Raw genomic sequence first — 18736 nt, 5'->3', positions numbered from 1 at the left:
TTCTCATCTCAAATTGTGAAATCACATATCCAAAAGGAATTACTACAGGAATTAAAGTCCAGGTTTTGTGATACACTGTTCTTTTCTTTATACTTCTCAGACCAAGAAAAACTTTATAAGGATTCATCTTGAGGGGATTCAACCAAAAAAAGTTCCTTTAGATAAATCTGGTTAATAGCGCACTTCTACTGTAAATAGTTGCCTATGTAATTTAATTAAGACAAGTGCTGCAAATATTTAACATCCTGTGGTTTTTAGTATAAACAAACTATTTCATCTGTTTGCACATAAAGCAAGAAATGAGGCCTCTGAACCACTATGTCTCCAGAAATACCATGAAGCAGGCGTTCTGTGTAGCAATACTCTTTTCATGGAGCCAGCTAACCCCCCTTTCTGTCACTGTTTGGTAGCTTCACAACCTGATAAAACAGATTATTACAGCTATGGAGCAGGATGGGACACGAGCGTAGCAAGATACAGTTTATTGTCAGTGCTTCTTGCTGGAAAGTTCGGTATGAGTTGGTCTCTGCTAGCCTCTGGGTTCACTTGAGGATGTGTTTATTTTCTCCTTACTCTACAGGATGTTTACAACCATCCTGTGTGGTTTGCCCACAACTACACTTGCATTTGAATTTGGTGGGCAGCTTGCCCTGGGTAGGAGATATTCCCTGCCCGACCCCCCACAATCGCCAGTGTATTCACGTGCACACACGCGGGCACACTCTTGTTTCTTTGAATAGCTGCCAGGTTTGTAGTGTGTGTGTCTGGGGGTAGAATAGAGTGGGTAATTATTTTGGGGATGGAAACACAGGAAATTTTTTTTTGAATAGGTCTTTCAGCAAATTGGCAAACCTTCAGGGCCTGATCCCACACCGGTACAAAGAGTGCAGCCATGCTGGTCATTTTGCATTTGCCAGACACAACGTGTCTTATTTTTTGAATGAACAGACTCTCCCCTCCCACCCATTCCTTGCTCTTTGTTTAGAATTGAGATGTAATCTAAATAATTGGATTTACCAGCTTACGTTTTTAATATTGGAAAATCAAGTTAATAAAATGGTGTTTTGGCTTACATGTCCCTCAACAGGGGACCAGCTGGGCAGTTCTTTAAATCACCTAGTCCTTCTTGCTCCTGTTCTGTCCTTGCAAATTGTGTGCATGCACTGTGTCTTCCTTGGGTTTGTAAACTATCAAGAAATCCTGGACAGAAATGGAATTTAATTAACCTAGAAATCGCTTTTATGCCATATTTAGGACTGCCCTAGAGATTGAGTACAGAGATAGCAATAAGCTGGTTAACTCCATTCTGAAGATAACCCCAGAGGAAACCTGGAGAAACAGTGCCACCCGCTTGTGAGGCTTCTGATGGCAGACTGCCCGGGAAGCTTCTAAATGCACGATTTGGGGAGGCGAGAGGGGGCACACAGAGGGTATTAGAACAAAACAAAAAATATTTGGCATAGGACTTTGTCGGCTCATCAGTGGAGTCTCTTTACAAGCATTGCCTTGCAATTTACTTGTTGACTTTCAAAATAATGCCAGCGTTTATATTATTTTGATATGTTTTTTTCCTTCCCATAAAGGTGCTATACTTTTTTTTTTTAACCTAAATACGAAATGTATTTGAAAAGGATTTTGAGGGGGTAAAATTTTAAGTGCAAAATAATTTTTTGTTTGCCATGATAACTTAACCTAAATGAGAGACGGCTCAGGAGAAAAACAGTGCCTTCCTGTGTGTATCTGGGACTGAAAGGGAAAGAATTAGATGGACCTCCCCACCCCCCAGCCCATGCAGTCTCTGATGTGTGCTGGTCTTGTGTGCATGGATGTGTGGCAGAACCATCCTCTCCTGGGTCCAATAGATAATAGCCCATGGACCGTTGTGCACTGTGAGGACACGTGGGTACCAACTGCATGCCTTATGGTGGGATGGCACCTTGTGCCTCATAGTGGTTAAGAGCCAGAACCATGCCTTGTTTGTTAGACGAAGCTGATAATGGGCAGGTGGCTCAGTAAATTCTTATTAAGTGATGACTGTGGTGATGGTAGAATTTGTGACCACGTGGGCAGATGCTTAATAGATTACTATGAAACTGATTATTAATGAAACTGAATTTTGGTTGACCTTTGTTTTGTGTAGACTTATGCTGGGATGGCCAATAACTTTCCCCAGATTAGCATGTCTTAACCTCTTCTGTTGCTTTGAGGCCTGAGATCCATCCAGCTATCTCCCTGGCACCGCTGGATTGCCATTCGTTCTGTCCCTCTGCTCAGAAAACGTTCATGTGTTTAATTCCTAAAGAATGAATGACGAATTGGGTGGTTTGTAAAATGGTACAGCAGTGTAGTGTCCTACTGGTCCTTCTCAGCACTTATGGAGGGCTTGTCCTCGAGACACAGTAACAGCTCTGTGCAGGAATAGGTCATAAAGAAGAGACTGTAGTACAGTAGAGCCTACTCTTTTGGACCCACAGAATGTCAGAAGAACTAACCATTTTCATTTTTTAGTCCTTTAATTCGTATGTACACATTTACACCATGGAAAGTAAGTGACAATGATGATTTGATCTGAAACTAGTACTTCTGTTCTCTCACCCCCACTGCTCCCAACTCTAGATTTTTAACACACTGTAAATAAAGTGTTACCCTCAATATATTTATTCATATATAAATATACTCATTTCTTCCTCAATTGGCTTATGTTTGTTTGATCTGTGTAACTTGGTTTGCTGAGAATTTGATTTAGTTGGTTTCGTTGATGCAAGGATACACCTAGAGTTTCTAGACTGAAGGAGGCTTCTGTAGGGGAAATTCCTTCCTTAATCACTTAACAAAATTCTAATGTGGAAGTGACTTGTGCTTTAGTTGATTTTTTTGTGATTTGCACGAGGGACAAACAGCTGTATTTTCTGTGTTCTGGCATTTCTGTGTATTACCAGTAGGCAATAAGGGCCATCCTTGCCAAACTCAAGGCTGAAATGCTTTGGAGGCCTCACGTGCTGTTTTTGCTCAGACTCCATACTCTTCCCCCACTCGCACTCCCATCGCCATGATGACTCTGAACTTCCTTAGTTCAGACGATATTTCCATTTTAAAGCGTTTATGCTCTAGTAAGGAATGGAAGGTGCTGTTTCTGGTTAAAATGTCAGTCAGCTGATGGAAAGGGTTGGGGAACGAAATGCTGCAGTGGGTGGATGTACCACATGGCTTGCTTGGGTGCTGCTGGGGATTAGCAGGTTACATTCAGGGACAGCCAGAGCCCCACTTCCCTTTTCAGCCTGTGGTCCGTATCTGATCTGTCCTGCCTGCCCCTCAGCTCAGCCCCAGCATCTCCAGGGCAGATATTCTGGTTCTTCAGCACATCTGCACACCTCCTTTTCTTTACTGATTTAAGATAGCATATGCTCATTTCCTTGTTTCAGACATTCTAGAATGAATTAGAATGAATCACCTATCCCTCAAATATAGCTGCGTGGTTAAGAGTGCTTACTCCATTGGATTTGGCCTCTAAATTATGTCACTCAAACTCTTTTGTTGTGTGGGGCCAGCGAAGTAAAGTCAACACCTTTGTAATCCTCCTGACACTCTTCAGGATGAAAAGCCAAACCGCAGACTTGCCCTTTCTGCAAAGTACAGATTCTTCTGGCCTCTAAAAAAGATACTGGTTTGTCTTGTTTCTGCTTTCAGCTGGGTCTCACAAATGCTTCAAAATCACTTGGGAGCTTGGCTTATTCCTCTGAGGGGTAATTTGTTTTACTGCCACTTTTTAATCTGTTATTGCCTTATTTTTCATGGTCTCACTGAGAAAGTCATCAGGCAAAAAGTGGCTTTTATTTGAACAATGGTAGGAGCAGTTTATCTTTGGGGTCCTGAAATTGTAAACTGTCTCACCGTGTCCCCTTCTGTCATCTGCGCCTTGTCTGTGTTTGGTGTTTGTTTTTCATTATGGCTTCGCCGTCTTCCCATAATGTGTGGCATTTGTTGTTGCTGACTTTTGAAAAAGCAATAAACATGGAACATCCTGTTCACATGCAGGGAAGATTTCTATAAAATCCTTCAATGCTCAGAGTCTGAGCTGTGTCCATTTCAGTGAAGATGTACGTATTATAAAACTGCCAACTTAAAAAAAAGTTTTTAGTAGAATGAAACGACATGGATTTTCTTTTAACAGAATGGAATGGTTGGTGGAGAGGAGAAGCTTTGTTGGAAGAGCCAGGGTAGTTCTGTTGGGATCAGTCCACCTGGAGGGTGGCATCGCACTGGGCGGGGGGAAGGGTGGGTGTTTGTGGCTATTGGAACGTGGTCGAGTTCTCTATAGCCTTGCGCTACCTCTTGAAGCAGTGCTGTTCAAGGTATGGGCTACTACCAGGTGCTAGTGAGTTGAATATAGAAATCAAGATAGCTTTTTAGAAACAAAGCATTTTGACAGAGTGACTTTGCTGAATCTAATAATAATAAATTTGGGCTTGTATTTTATATCTTTTTAAAATTTCATTTTTCTCTAGTTCGATTGTTTTATATTATAAAAATATCCATTTGCAAAAGATAGGAAATCTCAAGGGGGAAAAATGACCCAACACCAAACCGGTCCTCATGTCAGATAGTTTGAGAAGCACCACTGTAAAGCCTCAGTGTCACCTGCCTTTCCCCTAAAATCTGATCCTCAAGTATCCCCTTTTGAAGGTCACTCCTCCAGGCTTGGTGGCTTCTTCAGCACACACTTCAGGCCTGTCTTGTCTTACGTACAGGTAGTCAGCTGGTTGCAAAAAAGCTCAGGTAGTCAGCTGGTTGCAAAAAAGCTCTTTGTTTTCCGTAATATGGGCACAGTCGCATTGCCATTTATAACACTTGGAAAGTTGTGAAACTTGCTTAGCTTTCTGCTGATACCTTGTTAATGTGGCTATTTCACTTTGGTTATTACTGAGTTCTAAAGGGCTTTTGGTTAGCTGTGATGTTCGCAGATTTTAAGGACCGCAGGTTGCCCAGTAAGTACAAAGTGGTTGTGCTGTCTCCTTTCCAAATGTCAGTTTGCACCGGGAATATCATCTTTACAGTAGTGCTTTTGGTAGAAGGTAGAGGGGAGGCAAGAGTAGGGATTGGTCAGGACGCAAGGGAGGTTAAATTTAAAGGAGAAAACTGTAATGTATATTTCGCTGAACGAAGTATTTTGTTAAATATTAGAAAGTTAATTTAAAATGTTATGTATTTTTGACTGTCAGCAGTTTTAAGATACCATTTTTAATAATCCCTACAATTCTTAAGGGAAGACTTGTTGTGCTTTACAAATATATTGTATTTCTTTTTATTTCTTACGTAATACTCAAAGCAACCTTGAGTTGAACTAGCGTTATTAGTCCCACACAGTGATTGATTCTCATTTGTGATTCTGACCAGATCCAGATAAAGCACTGTGCTGTAGGGCTGCTTCTTGGTTCTTTTTCGTTTTTTTAACCTCCTGACCTCAGATAGTGTTTCTTGAGTATCTCTATGACCACGGCTGGATAGACAGTTTGAAGCAAGTACACACACAGGTTCTCACTCTCAGAGGTGCCCACTTCTATTATGGATTGAGATCCTTAAAGGAAGAGCTAATATGAAACAATTTATGATTAGTTATACATAAAGGTTAGTTATACATGTTAGGGTACTTATAGAGAAAGGTAAGGTAACTAATTGGCTATGGTGCCAGCAGTGTTAGGAAAGAAATCTTTCCAAGATTCATAGTATTCAAATTGTGGAAAGATAAGTCTTATGTAAGATTTTATAAGTAAAAGATGTTTAGTTAAAGAATTCTAAGTTGTGGTTTTTAGACACTAAGTCGATAAGTTAGGGGTCAATATCTAGGTAGAATTGTAATGGGGAAGAGGACTGAAAGGTAGATTAAGACCAGTTCTCCAAATTCCTAACTAAGGGACTTGGATTGACTCATGTAGGCAGATCCATAATTTGGCAGAGACAGAAGGTCTTTGGATGGACAAGAGAAATATATATGTTTTTCCGTATTGCAACCTTTAATTAGTGTAGCGAACTTACGTGGCTTAATTGGAATCAGAAGTGATTAGAGGTGGGGGTGCAAGATTGTGTCAGTGATGGATGGACAGGCCAAGGTGGACTAGGTGTAAGGACACAATATGAAGGGCATCATATATTTGTGACAGTATCATGTTGACAAATTTAAGAAATGTGGCAGGATGATTTGCATTTTCTCATCACTATGGGCTAAATCAAAAGTACATAAGCCAGTAATCCCACCACATGTAGTTTTTGAAATACCCAGGCACACAAGTGGTCTGTGCACAGGCACATGCTGGCACACACATATATACATGTGCTTGTGGCTCATCTTTTAAATCAGCGTATAAAACACAGCCCTTTAACCCAATTTATTGCCCTTTAAAGCAGGCCTGTGGTTTATGAGGGTGTGAGAGATATAGAACCTTAATTAGAAGGCATTCCCTTGAAATAGGGTCTTTTTTCCGTTTTGTTTCATAATGTTATTGCCTCACGTAGATCTATATCCTCCGATCTCTATTTAATTTATTTTTAATTTACTTTTGCTTTTACAGGCCCAGGCTGCAAGCACAAAGGAAGTTTGCTCAATCTCAGCCGAATAGTCCCAGCACAACTCCAGTAAAGATAGTGGAGCCATCGCTACCCCCTCCAGCTACTCAAATTTCTGACCTCTCTAAAAGGAAGCCTAAGACAGAAGATTTTCTTACTTTTCTCTGCCTTCGAGGTAAGACTGTGTGCTACCAGTCAATTTTGGAATGAACAGCCAGCCCAGTTGAAAGAAAAAGGAATAAGACCACACACTGGAATAAATGTTAGCTTTGATCTCTTCTGCATATTGCTTTCAGTGCCCCAGCCTGCTTCGAGGTAGAGTTTAAAGTGAGAAATCCCACTGAGAGGGTGCTTGAGTCTTCATATGTCTCCTTCTGTATTCATATGACTCAATTTCTAAGTTTACTTAACAGTAAAAATATTGGTTGATTAATGTAAACAGGACCAGAGTACAAGGTGAGGATAAAATTTTGTAAGAAAGGATGGATTTGGATTTGTACGGCCTTATTTGGGAAAGCGTTTACTATAGGAACTAAGTTTTCTAACAGTTGTGAGGGAAGAACACAAAAGATTGGCAGAGAGATTGAGGAGCCTTTTATGAGAATGACAGAGAAGAGCATTAGAAAGTTATGAACTTCGAGAGTTCCTTTGGTGTGTTTAGTTGAGAGAAAATGAATAGGTGGGTGAGGTCTTTCTTATTGGTGATTGGCTTGAAGTTCAGGGTTATGTACTTTTTTTCTCTTAAACATTCTGAACTAAGTTACAGCAACTCAGGTACAGCGCAAAGAACTTTTTCCGAAACTACTTGTGAGAAAATTTCTGCCTGATGCCCCATTGCTCCTTAACATATTAGTGTATATGTTCCTAAAATAAGGACAGTCTCTATAACCATCAAAATTAGGACCTTCACAGTAATAACATTACTACCATGTAACCCTCAAACTCCCCGTTTCACATGACCTTAAATGCCTTAGTCGGAGTTCAGAGCATACGGACCCAGTTCAGAGTTGGGCATTGTCTTTAATTGTTGTCTGTTTAGTCTGCTAACTCTGCATACTTCCACTGTCTTAATCCTTCATGACCTTGATACTTGAGGATTACAGGCCAGTTGTTTTGTAGAAGGTGTGCGCCTCCCCCACCCCCACTCCCACACCCAATTGGGCTGTCTAGTGTTTCCTCATTATTAGGTTCATTCAGGTTTTGTATTGGGAACAGATATCACAGAAGTGATTCTTTAGTCTTCTCATTGCCTCCTGTTGGATAGTACAAGCTTTCAGTCTATCCTTTTGTGGGTGGTGTTCATGTCGATCACTTGATTCAGGTTGGTCTGTCAGGCTTCTCCACTGTGTAAAGTTACCTTGTAGCCTTTGTAATTTATACATATTTTGTTGGGAGGTTCTTTAGAACTCTGTATTACATTTTTCATCAAACTCAATTTATTTTTGTATTTGTATGGACTCATTTCTGATTTTATTCAAAAGGTTATAATCTGTGAGTATCATTTATTTTGGTGTTTAGATTGTTCTAGATATCATCACCAGAGACCCTTCAAGCTGGCTCTTTTGTCCTTTTGACATGTACCTGTCATCTTTCCAGCTTTGCTTTCTGGCGCAACAAAATGTTCCATGCTGATCTTGTACATTCTCTCCCTCAGCCCTGGAATCAGCCACTTCTCCAAGGAGCGTTGTTTTTTCAAGCGTGGCTGCCCTTCAGAGGCCATGCTCTAGGCCTGAAGTGCGTCCACAGCTGTTGGAGTATCATTTCCTCTAGGTGCTCTGTAAATGTGATAACTGTGTGTATGGGTGCACATGTACACACGTGCTTGTTTAGTATCTCTAGATGTTATATCTATGTCTCTGTATATTAAAAACCATGAATTAGCACCAATACTTCAAATTTCAGTCTAACTAACCAAAGGATTCATTCTAGTTTTCTTCCGTTTCATATCGAACATCGAGAAACCAAGCTCCTATTATCCATAATGTATTTATTTGTTTAAGCTTTTCCAGTGTAACCCCCTCCCACCTCCGCTGCTTCTCTCCCCTTTCCCCCCAATGGAGCCCTTCTAATCTCATTCAGCTCTGACAACCCTTAGTCCAGTATGTGAATATCCTCTTCACTCTACCCTGGCCCTGACACTCCACCTGGTTACCTGTCCCTCCCTCCCTGGTTGTTCTCTCTCACTGATTTGCTTTAGGTCTGAATTGTTAGGGAGGGAATATGAAGAGGTAAGGTTTACATTTGACATTATGGGCTGGTGATAGTCCTCTCAAGACATGAAGGAGAATAATTATATTTCAATGAGACATTTGCTAGCAGTTGAGGATCACTTGGTCTTGACTAAAGGGAGATGAGGTAGGTGGGCCTCCTACCAGTTTGCCTCCATTAGGTTTTACATAGCTTCTTGCTGCAAGATTCTAGATGTTGAGGGTGAAGATAGAAAGTAATGTACAAGAACCTCACATAAAAGTATCAGGTGCTGGATTGGCTGTGAAGGTTGAAGGGAGGAAAAGAGGTAAGAATGACCACCAGGCTGTGAGGCTGGAAGGGTGTGGTGTGCTATCAGTAATGGGGAGTGAGTGGGACAAAGAGCTCAGAAGAACCAATTTGAGTTAAAGGAGTCTTTGAAGGGTCAGCAGTGTCATTAGCAGCAAGATGGTTCTGGTAAATTTTTAATGTTCTGTGGTGGTGGCACTCTTATTCCTTCGGCCATGCATGGCTTTTTAATGCAGTCAGAGCCAGATTTAAGTTGGAGCCATGACTTAACTATTTAATTTTCTTTAGCAGGATTCACTGATCTTGTTCCATTAGGATGTCAGAAGGTTGCTGTATTGATTATGGAATTAAGTTATAAAAGTGGTTACTATAAAGGGGGCGTGACTCATTTTTAGAGAGTATGTGTTTGTGCCTATATATGCATTATTTAAAAAAACCATATTATCTGTGGTTTGGGAAGATTTGTGGAGAGGATCTTACTTTTTAGAGAGGTGCTTATTACTGAAGTAAATGTCATCTAATGAAAACATTACTAGATACTCAGCTTTGATGTTTCAAGACTAGACAAAAAGAAGAGTCATTTCTTTTCACAACCACAATGTACTTCTTTGAGTTTTCAGATGGAACAAAGGTTTTAATAAGTGAAACCTAGAAAATGTTTAAAACAATATTGGAAAAATGCTCTGAGCCCTGGGAATGTATACCTCTATTTATAATTCAGACAATAAAATAGGTTTTGTTATTTGATTTTAGCTGATATACATTAAGGATTTGACATGACATTGCACTCTCTTTTACTTTCTCCTATACTTTTTAGATCTGTGGTATTAAAAGTGTGAGTCATCTTTAGCTTTATTTTAAAAATTATGTTTTTGAGTGTTTGGGTGTATTTACCTGATCTAGCTCTAAAAGCCCAAAACGATAGGTGATTTGTATGGTACCTTCATGATCCTGGATATCTGATGGATTTGATGGCATTAGATGACATATTCTTTAATATGTAATTGGTTGAGCTAATTAAAACTGTTTTGAAGAGCACAAAGGTTACATAGATGATCCCTGTTGTAGTGGTACTACTTTAATACTTTTCTTTCAATTTAAAAATTAAGAACAATAAAGTATTAAACTTTTTTTTTTTTTTGGTCATAAAAGTATTTCATGTTCCTCTTGGGAACATTAGCAGAAAAGATGGAGAAATAGGCAAAAGAATAAACTCAAACTACCCTCCCTCCATCTCTTAGAGATAACTGTAAACCAGCTCTATGGTGAGAATATCTCTTAAGCCTTCTATGTGCATATATGATATGAGTCACTTCCCTGAAATGGAATTGCATTGTATTTTTATTTTGGCAGTCTGGTTTTCCAGAGTCACATAAATAAATAGTATCACATGAGTACCTGTCCCATTTGGCAGACATCTCATCATTTATCTAATTTCTTATTTACATTTAGATGTATTTCTTACTTTTTGTTATCAACTCCTGATAACTCATATCCTCACTTACGTCTTTGCCTCATCTGAAGTATTTTCAGGAGAAGTTGACAATTGGGAATCTGATTTAACATTCTCATACCTGCGTTCTAATTCTGTTTCTTCTTTTTTGATGCGGATTCCAAATCAAATAGAGCTTGTCAGAGCTCCAAACTGCAGGTTCAGCATTGGGAGTCCAGGCACTCCATCACCCTTGGGTGACAGCAGGCACTGTTAGGATTAAAGAAGGCATTTTTAATAAGCTCATTATTTATAGGAAAGGAAGTCTGACCGCAGAAATAATGAAGGAATCAAATCAAAGACCGGGCAGTGATATTTGTTGCCAAGAGTTATAGACCACCCCTTTCTCCAGTCCCCAACTATTACCTGTAATCGTCTTGGCACTGATTTGGAATATGAAAGAGAGTAAAACTTGAGGTGGATGGAAAAGCAGCAGATGGAGTTTTCGGAGTCTGGTTCGTTGCCATTAATGACACCCGGCCAGCCCAAGACCATGCCTTCTCTCCACAACTCTATTCAGTATCTTCAACGAAAACCTTGGGTGCAGGAAAAAAACCCTCTATACCATTAATAATACTGGGATTAGTGTAGATATGTAAACATACTAGCTAGTCAGTCCTTCAGGGATAAAAAGCTTTAGAGATTTTTTAAATCCGTTTTAAGGTACTTGGAGACCTTTCCGCTAAGTTTGGCAAGGCTCTCTCCCTTAGTTAATATGACCTAAAATTTCTGAAGGAAAGGAGAATGGAATGAATAGTGCTGCCGGGCCTGAAGTGTTTGCCTGCAGTGTATTTATCTTTAAATAGCTGCTTTGAAGGGGGGTCCACATGTCGCCTGCCAGAGGCATAATTAGTATCTTTCACTAGTAAGGAGAGAAGAGGGAGAAATGGGTATGTGCCCTGTGCTACACATAGTGGTTCCTACCATCGCTCTATTTTCTGTCACCAGTCTCGTTATTCTTAATGAGTTCTGTCGTCTTCTCTTTGTTCTGACTATGTTTATTAACAGATTAAACAGCTTAACACGGTAGAGCAGTGGCAGGTTAAATGGTTCTCTTATTTACATTTTTCTCTTTATGGGGCCCTGAAAACAAGGTGGTTTCCCAAAGGAGATTCCTGAAACATACACACCTACACATAGTTCGTTCTTCTGACCGTGGGTGTCAGAGTTCAGTGTCACAGTTTCACTGGATCAAGAGAGCTTGGGCTGGGGTGGGGGGATGGGGGAATTTCTTGTCAAGAACTGCACTGTCAGCCTTTGTGAAGCTGTGCTTTCTGTTTTGGGACTGGCTGCCTTTTGTTTCCCAAGTCTGAGAGAATCTTCGGTGATCAGCTGTCATTCATTTGCTAATTAATTCAGCACGCCTTTACTGAATCCTTTTTATATGCTAGACACCTAGAAAACAGAGATTGGAAATAGGAATAGTATCAGTGTGATAGGTGAAAGAGACCATAACAATAAACCTGTGAAAATGCCGGGGTAGAGGTGTGCACCTTGCCAGCAGGAAGGAAATGGCACTTTGCTCAGGGCTGTCTGGGATGGCTGCAGAAAGGAAATGATACTTGAGCGGGCTTCGTAGACAGGGAGTGGGGCTTGGAAGGAGTTCTGCATAAGCCCTGCCAAAGCATGGATTGGTATTGGAGTATGTTGCTTGGAGGGCCTCAAGTTAAAACAAGGAAGCTAGATTTGTCAGATTCTTCAGGCCCTGGGCTAGATGTTAGGGTACTACGGACATTCTTTAGCTGAGAGGTGACTTAATATGCTTCAGCCTTTATTTAGTAAGGTGATCCGACAGCTCAGCAGAGAATGGATTGAGGCTGCAGGAAGGCCATCCCAGGGGGGGTTATTGTAGGAACACAGGCACGAGGCTGAAGCCTGGTAGATCTTGGGCAGACAACATAAACTGCTCTCAGCCCAAGCTTCCCCATTTGTAAGATGGGTATACAGTGTCTGTAGCACACAGTTGTTGTGGAGTTAAACTAATGCTAATGAGTGTGAAATAGGCCTAGATTAGATTACACCTGTGGTAGCCATCCCAGTACACTTACTCACTATTTCCCAGTGAGTTTAGGCAGACATATAGCAGAGAGGAGGAGGGCTTGATTTTAAATTTAGGAGGAATAATCTAAAAGACCAACTGAATGGATTGCAGGTACTAGAAGAGTGAGTGGCATTTTCTCTAAAGATAGTTGCTGGCTTTGTTGGCAAGGGGCACATACTTTGATAGAGTACTGGCTTTGGGTATTGAGGATGTTAAATTCTAAGTAGGGCAAATGCAAAAGCCTGGGGTGATTTAGAGGTCACAGAATGAAAGGGGATTAACCTGCTAGAAAGCAATTAAATAATCCTCCAATTGCAAGGAACGGTATGGTGCTAATAATGAACTTCCTTGAGCAAAATGGGAATGCTTTACATTATATCAGTTCTTTGGGGAGGAAGGCACACGGTCACAGTGGTATACAACTTTATTTGATAGATCCTTCTTAGTGGTGTTGCATCTTAATTTTTGAGAAAGGTAACAACGAAAGTTTGATCTCAAATGGTGTTCTTACCACCTTGAGGGTTTCAGTGGCTACCTTCTCACTCCCAAACCAAACCAGCCTTATGTTCCTCATATGCTTAGTTTTCCAGTAGAATCTGTGTTACTTAGCCGAGTTTTGCTGAGCGAGGGGTTTATTTGCCAGGATCGTTTATTAGGCTAGTTATGAAGAAATATGAAACCATGGAATTCTTAAGCGCTGAGGAGGGGGAGGATGGATCCCTTTTAATTGTTCTTTGACCTTGAATCAGTTGTTATAGCTTCAAGACATTTTGCTCGGAGGATTGGCCCTGCTCCAGGCCAGCTGGCCTCTGACCAGGCTCTGCCCTCCCCAAAGATAAAGCAGGCTCCCTTTTCCCTGCCAGTGGCTGCTGGCACAGGTTCATTAGTACTTCTCACAATCATCTCTGGCCTTCTCACTTTCTAGAGATTCCCTTACTTTTCCCCGTCCTTTCTAAAAATCCCTTTAGAGAAGGTACATGGGGGAACAAAACTCGAAGTAGGCATAGTCCTGTCTTGTTTGCCGAGCACCTTGCTGGCTGCAGAGGAATTGTTATTCTGACAGCGCTGAAGTCATTGGTATCTATGTCCTAAAGGCAAGGTGACCCTCCAATATTCAGTGTCTCTGTTAGGATTTGCGAACCCTCTGTGTATTCAGAGTGGCTGTGTGGGCTTGATGAAGTTACTTTCTAACGTGTTCTGCTTCTAAACTTGATGGGTAGAAGTTATGTAGGTCGAACCCATCATGGCTGCTATATGGGGTGACTTGTGCACTCATTTGAGATAAAGTGATCCATAGACCTCATTGATTGATGTGTATTTATGTATGTTTTAAGCCACATGCGTAGACAACGATGTGGAAAAGATTGTTAGGGGAATATTCCAGCTGTTAGATAAAAGATACTTTCTCCTATTGCTGTTGGCTAGGTCTGCATGCAAGTTGACACTGTAGCGGGGGAAAGTGGGTCTCATTGCTGGGTCTGTCATTTTAGGGCTCCTGCAGGTGGAATATAAGCGCTGACAGGGAATTTCCTAAATGGGGGGTCACATAGGCATACCTGGGAGCATGTGCTCTTAGGCCAGTGCCTGAGGGTTGTAGCTGAAGAGAGGAGGAATGCTGAGGGAAAGACTGGCCACATGGCTTGGAGGTCATTACTTCATCCCTCATTCTTCTTTAAAAAAGACTTACATGGTGCAAGGCTTCCAAGTATCATGTGGAATTATTACCACGCTTTTCTCCAAGTTCCAGAAATTCTAACTGTTGAATTCATTTTGCATTTTCACACCTCTCTAGATTCTTGTCACTGTTGCGCTTACTTTCCCATTTAGGAAAGCAGATGGAACATAAATTGTCTCTGTTCTTACCTATGTAAAGTGACAGTCCGAATTTATATTTATGAGTTTTTGTCACTGAAGCTGTGCATTAGTCTAATAATATCACTTAAGTATGAGTTGCTTACAGTGCTTTTGGGGTCATCACAATGGTTATGGCTGAAGACATTATGCTCATTGTACAGATAAGTAAATTGAGTCTCATGAGACAAATAAGCACTACTTACTGTTGAGCTGATGCTTTACCTTAGATTTTTGGATTCCATTTGGAGTCCTTTTCAATGCCTGGCATCTTTTTTGACATAGGCACAGAGAAAGAAATTTCAGTCCCAAGACGAGCATCATTGCATAGGCAGTTCCTTCTCGCATAAGGAGTAGGGGTTTCCTTTGTGTTTGGCTTTTGGCTTGGAGGGCTGTTCCCTAAGTCCTACTGCATGTACTCCTTTAGGACAAGTGGCATTAATTTGCTACTGATATGATGGAGTCTTTTAAATCATGAATGGGAATTACTTGAAAGAAAATGGAAGCACATGGGTATCTGGATATGGCCGATGATCTCTGGGGCATATGGAAGTCGGTGAAGTTTGGGAAATTTTGTGGTAACTTCTTTTTCGTAAGTTGTATAGGCCAGCCTGGAAGAGATGGAGAGATTGCCATTTATCGTGTGACAGCTGTCCCACAGCCTGTCAGGGCACCTTCTCTTTACGTGTATGGGCGCGTGAGTGAGTGTGCAGGATGAGTGTAGATGTCTGGTCTGTTTGGGTCTCTGGTGCCCAGAGCTGTGCCTGGTACACACAGTCGGATTTAATGAACTAAGGCAGTTGTTGCAATTGCTTTTTTCTGTGACTCTCCAATTTCAGTTGGATGGAGCTTTCCTCTCCTCTAACTCAGGAAATCAGTAAATAATTATGCCTCTATCCCCCTACCCAGTCCCTCACAGTTCACTTTGAAGTCTTGTTTTTCAGTTTCATACGATAGCAGGGGCTGATTGCTTCTCATTCCATTTGTGTATCCTAAAGATCAGTCGTGAAAATGCCAACTCAGTGGGCCAGCCGAGAGTTTATTAGGTCAGGCCACAGAATTTGACTCCCCAGCTAAATGACATTGTGCACGGAATCTCTTTAGGGTCTTTCCAGAATCGAGCTGAGCTATGTTTAGCTTGTTAAGATGAACTGGTTAGGGGAGGGAAGATAATGGGAAGGAGGAGGGCTTGTATGTGTACATGATTCATGGAGAAGAATCCAATTTTATAGAAACCACAGCTCAAATTAGAGAAAGCAAGCTTTTGGATTAAGATGATTTCTGTTGTGGTTGTAACATACCACAGTTTGATTTTTGTCCAGATGAAAACATTTGGTTTTCACTTCAGTAAATATTGTGGAGACATTGCCAGCTAATTCTGAAAAGTAATAAAACACGGCTTTGGCAAAAGCGCAGATGCGTTCTCTACTCCCAATTCCACTTATCTGATCCAAGTTCAGATTTTTTTTTTTTTTCACATTTGCTAATGCACTTGAATAATCAGGAGAGGAAAATCTGCTTGTAATTTTAATAGAAAACTATACTATACACTATACTTCATTGGGTATAAATCCTCCTTCCAAAAATAAAAAAGCCTGCACCATCCTTAACCCACTTATGACACACACCTTTCATTGATGACTTCTCTGAAACTAGTTTCTGAACGAGACACATGATGTAATTCTGCGTGATGTCAGCCTCTCGCTATCGTGAATGGGCCTTGTACCTCAGCTCATCCTCAACAAGATGAAAACACCAAGGCAAGACTTTCTGAGACACCCTTGTTTTCACCATATATTTGCTGGTGTTTTGCAGCAGGTGGTAGGTGAGCCTTGCTGTGGAAAGGGAAGATCTCTTTTTAAGAAGCAGCTTCAAGTTGTGAATCACCTCTCTCCCAGCTCTCTCTTCCTGTTACTTTCATCCCTGTCATAACCCCATTTCTGTTTTCCTGGGCCCACAATGAGCTTTTCAAAAGTTTGCTTCATTTGAAGGAAAGAAGTTTTCCTAATAAATTTTCTAGAGATGAAGCTTACCTCTTATGTGCCAGGATCTATAAGTTGCAAACGATTTTTAATGAAAAACACTCTCTTTATTTTCAAATACTAAAAATTAATTTAAATTTCTTTTCACTCAGCATCAACATGATTATGTAATATACCCAGTTACCCATTTTATAATGAGAAATGTGGGTAATTTTCACCAGTGATAAATAACCCAGACTTCTGTGTGCTGTTCGGGTTTTGCGATATCCTTTTCTTCATCTGTGTGTATAGCAGTTTCTTCTTCCTCTAAACTTATTTGTAAATCAGATGAATGAGCTTTTATCTAAGCTAGGAAGAAATAAATAAGTTCCATATGAATGCCATAGCCAGTTTAGACTTCTCGTGCCTTTTTTTTTTTTTAATCTAAGGTTGTTATATACTTATTTTCTAGGTTTTAGCATATAACAGTATGTTTCTCCATCGCCTTGATTATGAAATATGAGATGAGCTTACTAGTTTTTTTCTCACCAGGAAAGAAAGAAGCTACTTTTGCAGTGCTGTGGTTTTTCCTGGCCTGGTCTGCTAGTTTGGCTTCTCCATTACTTTGCCAAATGTTCATGCCAGTGGAGTATTGGAGGGCTTTACAATAGCTGCGTGGTGACAGAGCTTTGGACTCTGCACATTAGATTCTCCTGCCCTAGAGGAGAATTGGTGCAAGGCTGATATTTGAACTCAGGACATCTTCTTGCCTCTGTTGATAGTTAACCGCCCTCCCCACATGAAATTCATTATTACTGAGCAGTGATCTTTGCCCTCCACTTATCCTTCTCCCAGGAGTTTTCCTTCCCTTTACCATATTAGCCTCTCCATTCTCCATCTGGTTAAATAAAGAACACTTCATTATCCATTTTTTCTTTGCTGGTGCTGTAGCTGTAGGTCCAGACCAACATGTCAGTTACCTGAATAGAACCAAAGTCACCTTTCAGTGGAAGGCAAACTGCTTTCGTTCTCTGTGCCCCCATATTTAGAGGAAATCGCATCCTTTCTTGACTGCAGAGCAAGTTCCATCAGAAGGACTTTGAGAGTGAGTCCCTTAGGAACCCCTCACCCCCATTTTTTTACTTGTCTTCTGTCTCCTATTTTACATTTCTCTTTTTTTAGTCTGTGATTTTCTTTTAGAATATTTGTCCTGTTATCAGTTTATTTATATTTTCTGAGAAGCTGTTAAATTCATAAGATTGGTGGTTTTCTACTTTTGTTGAAATTATATATAGGGTATTAACAAAACTTGGATGCTGAACAGAGCTTTTAGACATTTTTTCACTTTTAATTCTTTGGATTGTAAACTTAATCCTCTCCTCATTCTCTCTAAATCTTGAGCGTGAGGATTACGATTGTTGCTTCATGCTGCTTATCCAATGTTTGAGATTTAAAAATATCAACAGATTCTATAAGTGGAAGTTACTTCCTTTTTCTTTCTCATGTGTTCCATGTGGTTTTACCTGATTCTCTTTGAAACATAGACTATTTTTGTGAGTTGTATTTTCCCCTATTTTCATATTACTCCCAAGTGGCCTCTGTTGCAGAATTTCTTGCATTTTCTGCTGAAGAGAGAAAGAGGAAGTCTGAACGAGTAATGGCTTATTTCCTTAACCCTCCAACAGATGGCAGAGTTGGCTGCGGAAGTTACTGCCGGGTCTACACAAAAACCTGCTCTTTTCGAAACTAATCCAACCAACTTTCTGATTTCAACTGCTAGTCGGTGTATCCAGGGTAGAGTATAGGAAGCTATTCTTTAGAAGAAATTAGACATGGATATTTTGATCTGGAAGGAACTTGAAGAGATTATTTAACCTATTCCCTTTCATTTTACCGAACAGGGAGATTTAACTGCTGAATAACTTCCAGGTGTTGAAGTTCCCCACTGTGTCTCTGTGACAGCATATAACATGTCTCCTATGTCATGGTACATGCTAGGATGAGTTGCAGCCTATGGTTAATTTTTTTTTTTAACTCAAAATTCCTTTGAGTGCTGAAATAAAGGTTCTTTTGCTTTTTCTTAAGTACTTTATAAAGTTCAACTTAGGAAAGAAGGATCCAGTAGTATTACCTGTGAATGGTGAGCCCTGACTGGAAAGCTCTGATTAGGAAGCTGAGAGGGATGCTGTCTCCTCTTTTCCTAGTCATAGTGAGTCATGTAATAGTTGTAAAACCACTTAGAACAAGAGTAAACCTATTCTTTCAGTGGCAATATGTATGGGTAAGGATTTTCTTTTTCTTTTTCTTGTTTTGACTTCATCTCTCTTATTCGTT

At 40.4% G+C, this 18736-nt stretch overlaps 1 protein-coding gene across 1 annotated transcript in view; it reads left to right on the top strand.

The window, feature by feature from the left end:
* Positions 1 to 18736, top strand: part of JARID2 (jumonji and AT-rich interaction domain containing 2) — a 239940-nt gene that overhangs the window by 166329 nt on the left and 54875 nt on the right. Inside the window, exon 4 of the mRNA XM_023532274.1 lies at positions 6567 to 6736. Within this exon, the coding sequence (XP_023388042.1) occupies positions 6567 to 6736 (170 nt within the window). The remainder of the gene's footprint in view (positions 1 to 6566; positions 6737 to 18736) is intronic.

This window comes from Pteropus vampyrus, unplaced genomic scaffold (assembly GCF_000151845.1).
Source record: "Pteropus vampyrus isolate Shadow unplaced genomic scaffold, Pvam_2.0 Scaffold80, whole genome shotgun sequence".
NCBI lineage: Eukaryota > Metazoa > Chordata > Mammalia > Chiroptera > Pteropodidae > Pteropus > Pteropus vampyrus.
Note: the sequence above shows the minus strand (reverse complement) of the source record. Positions and strands in the feature narration are given on the sequence as shown.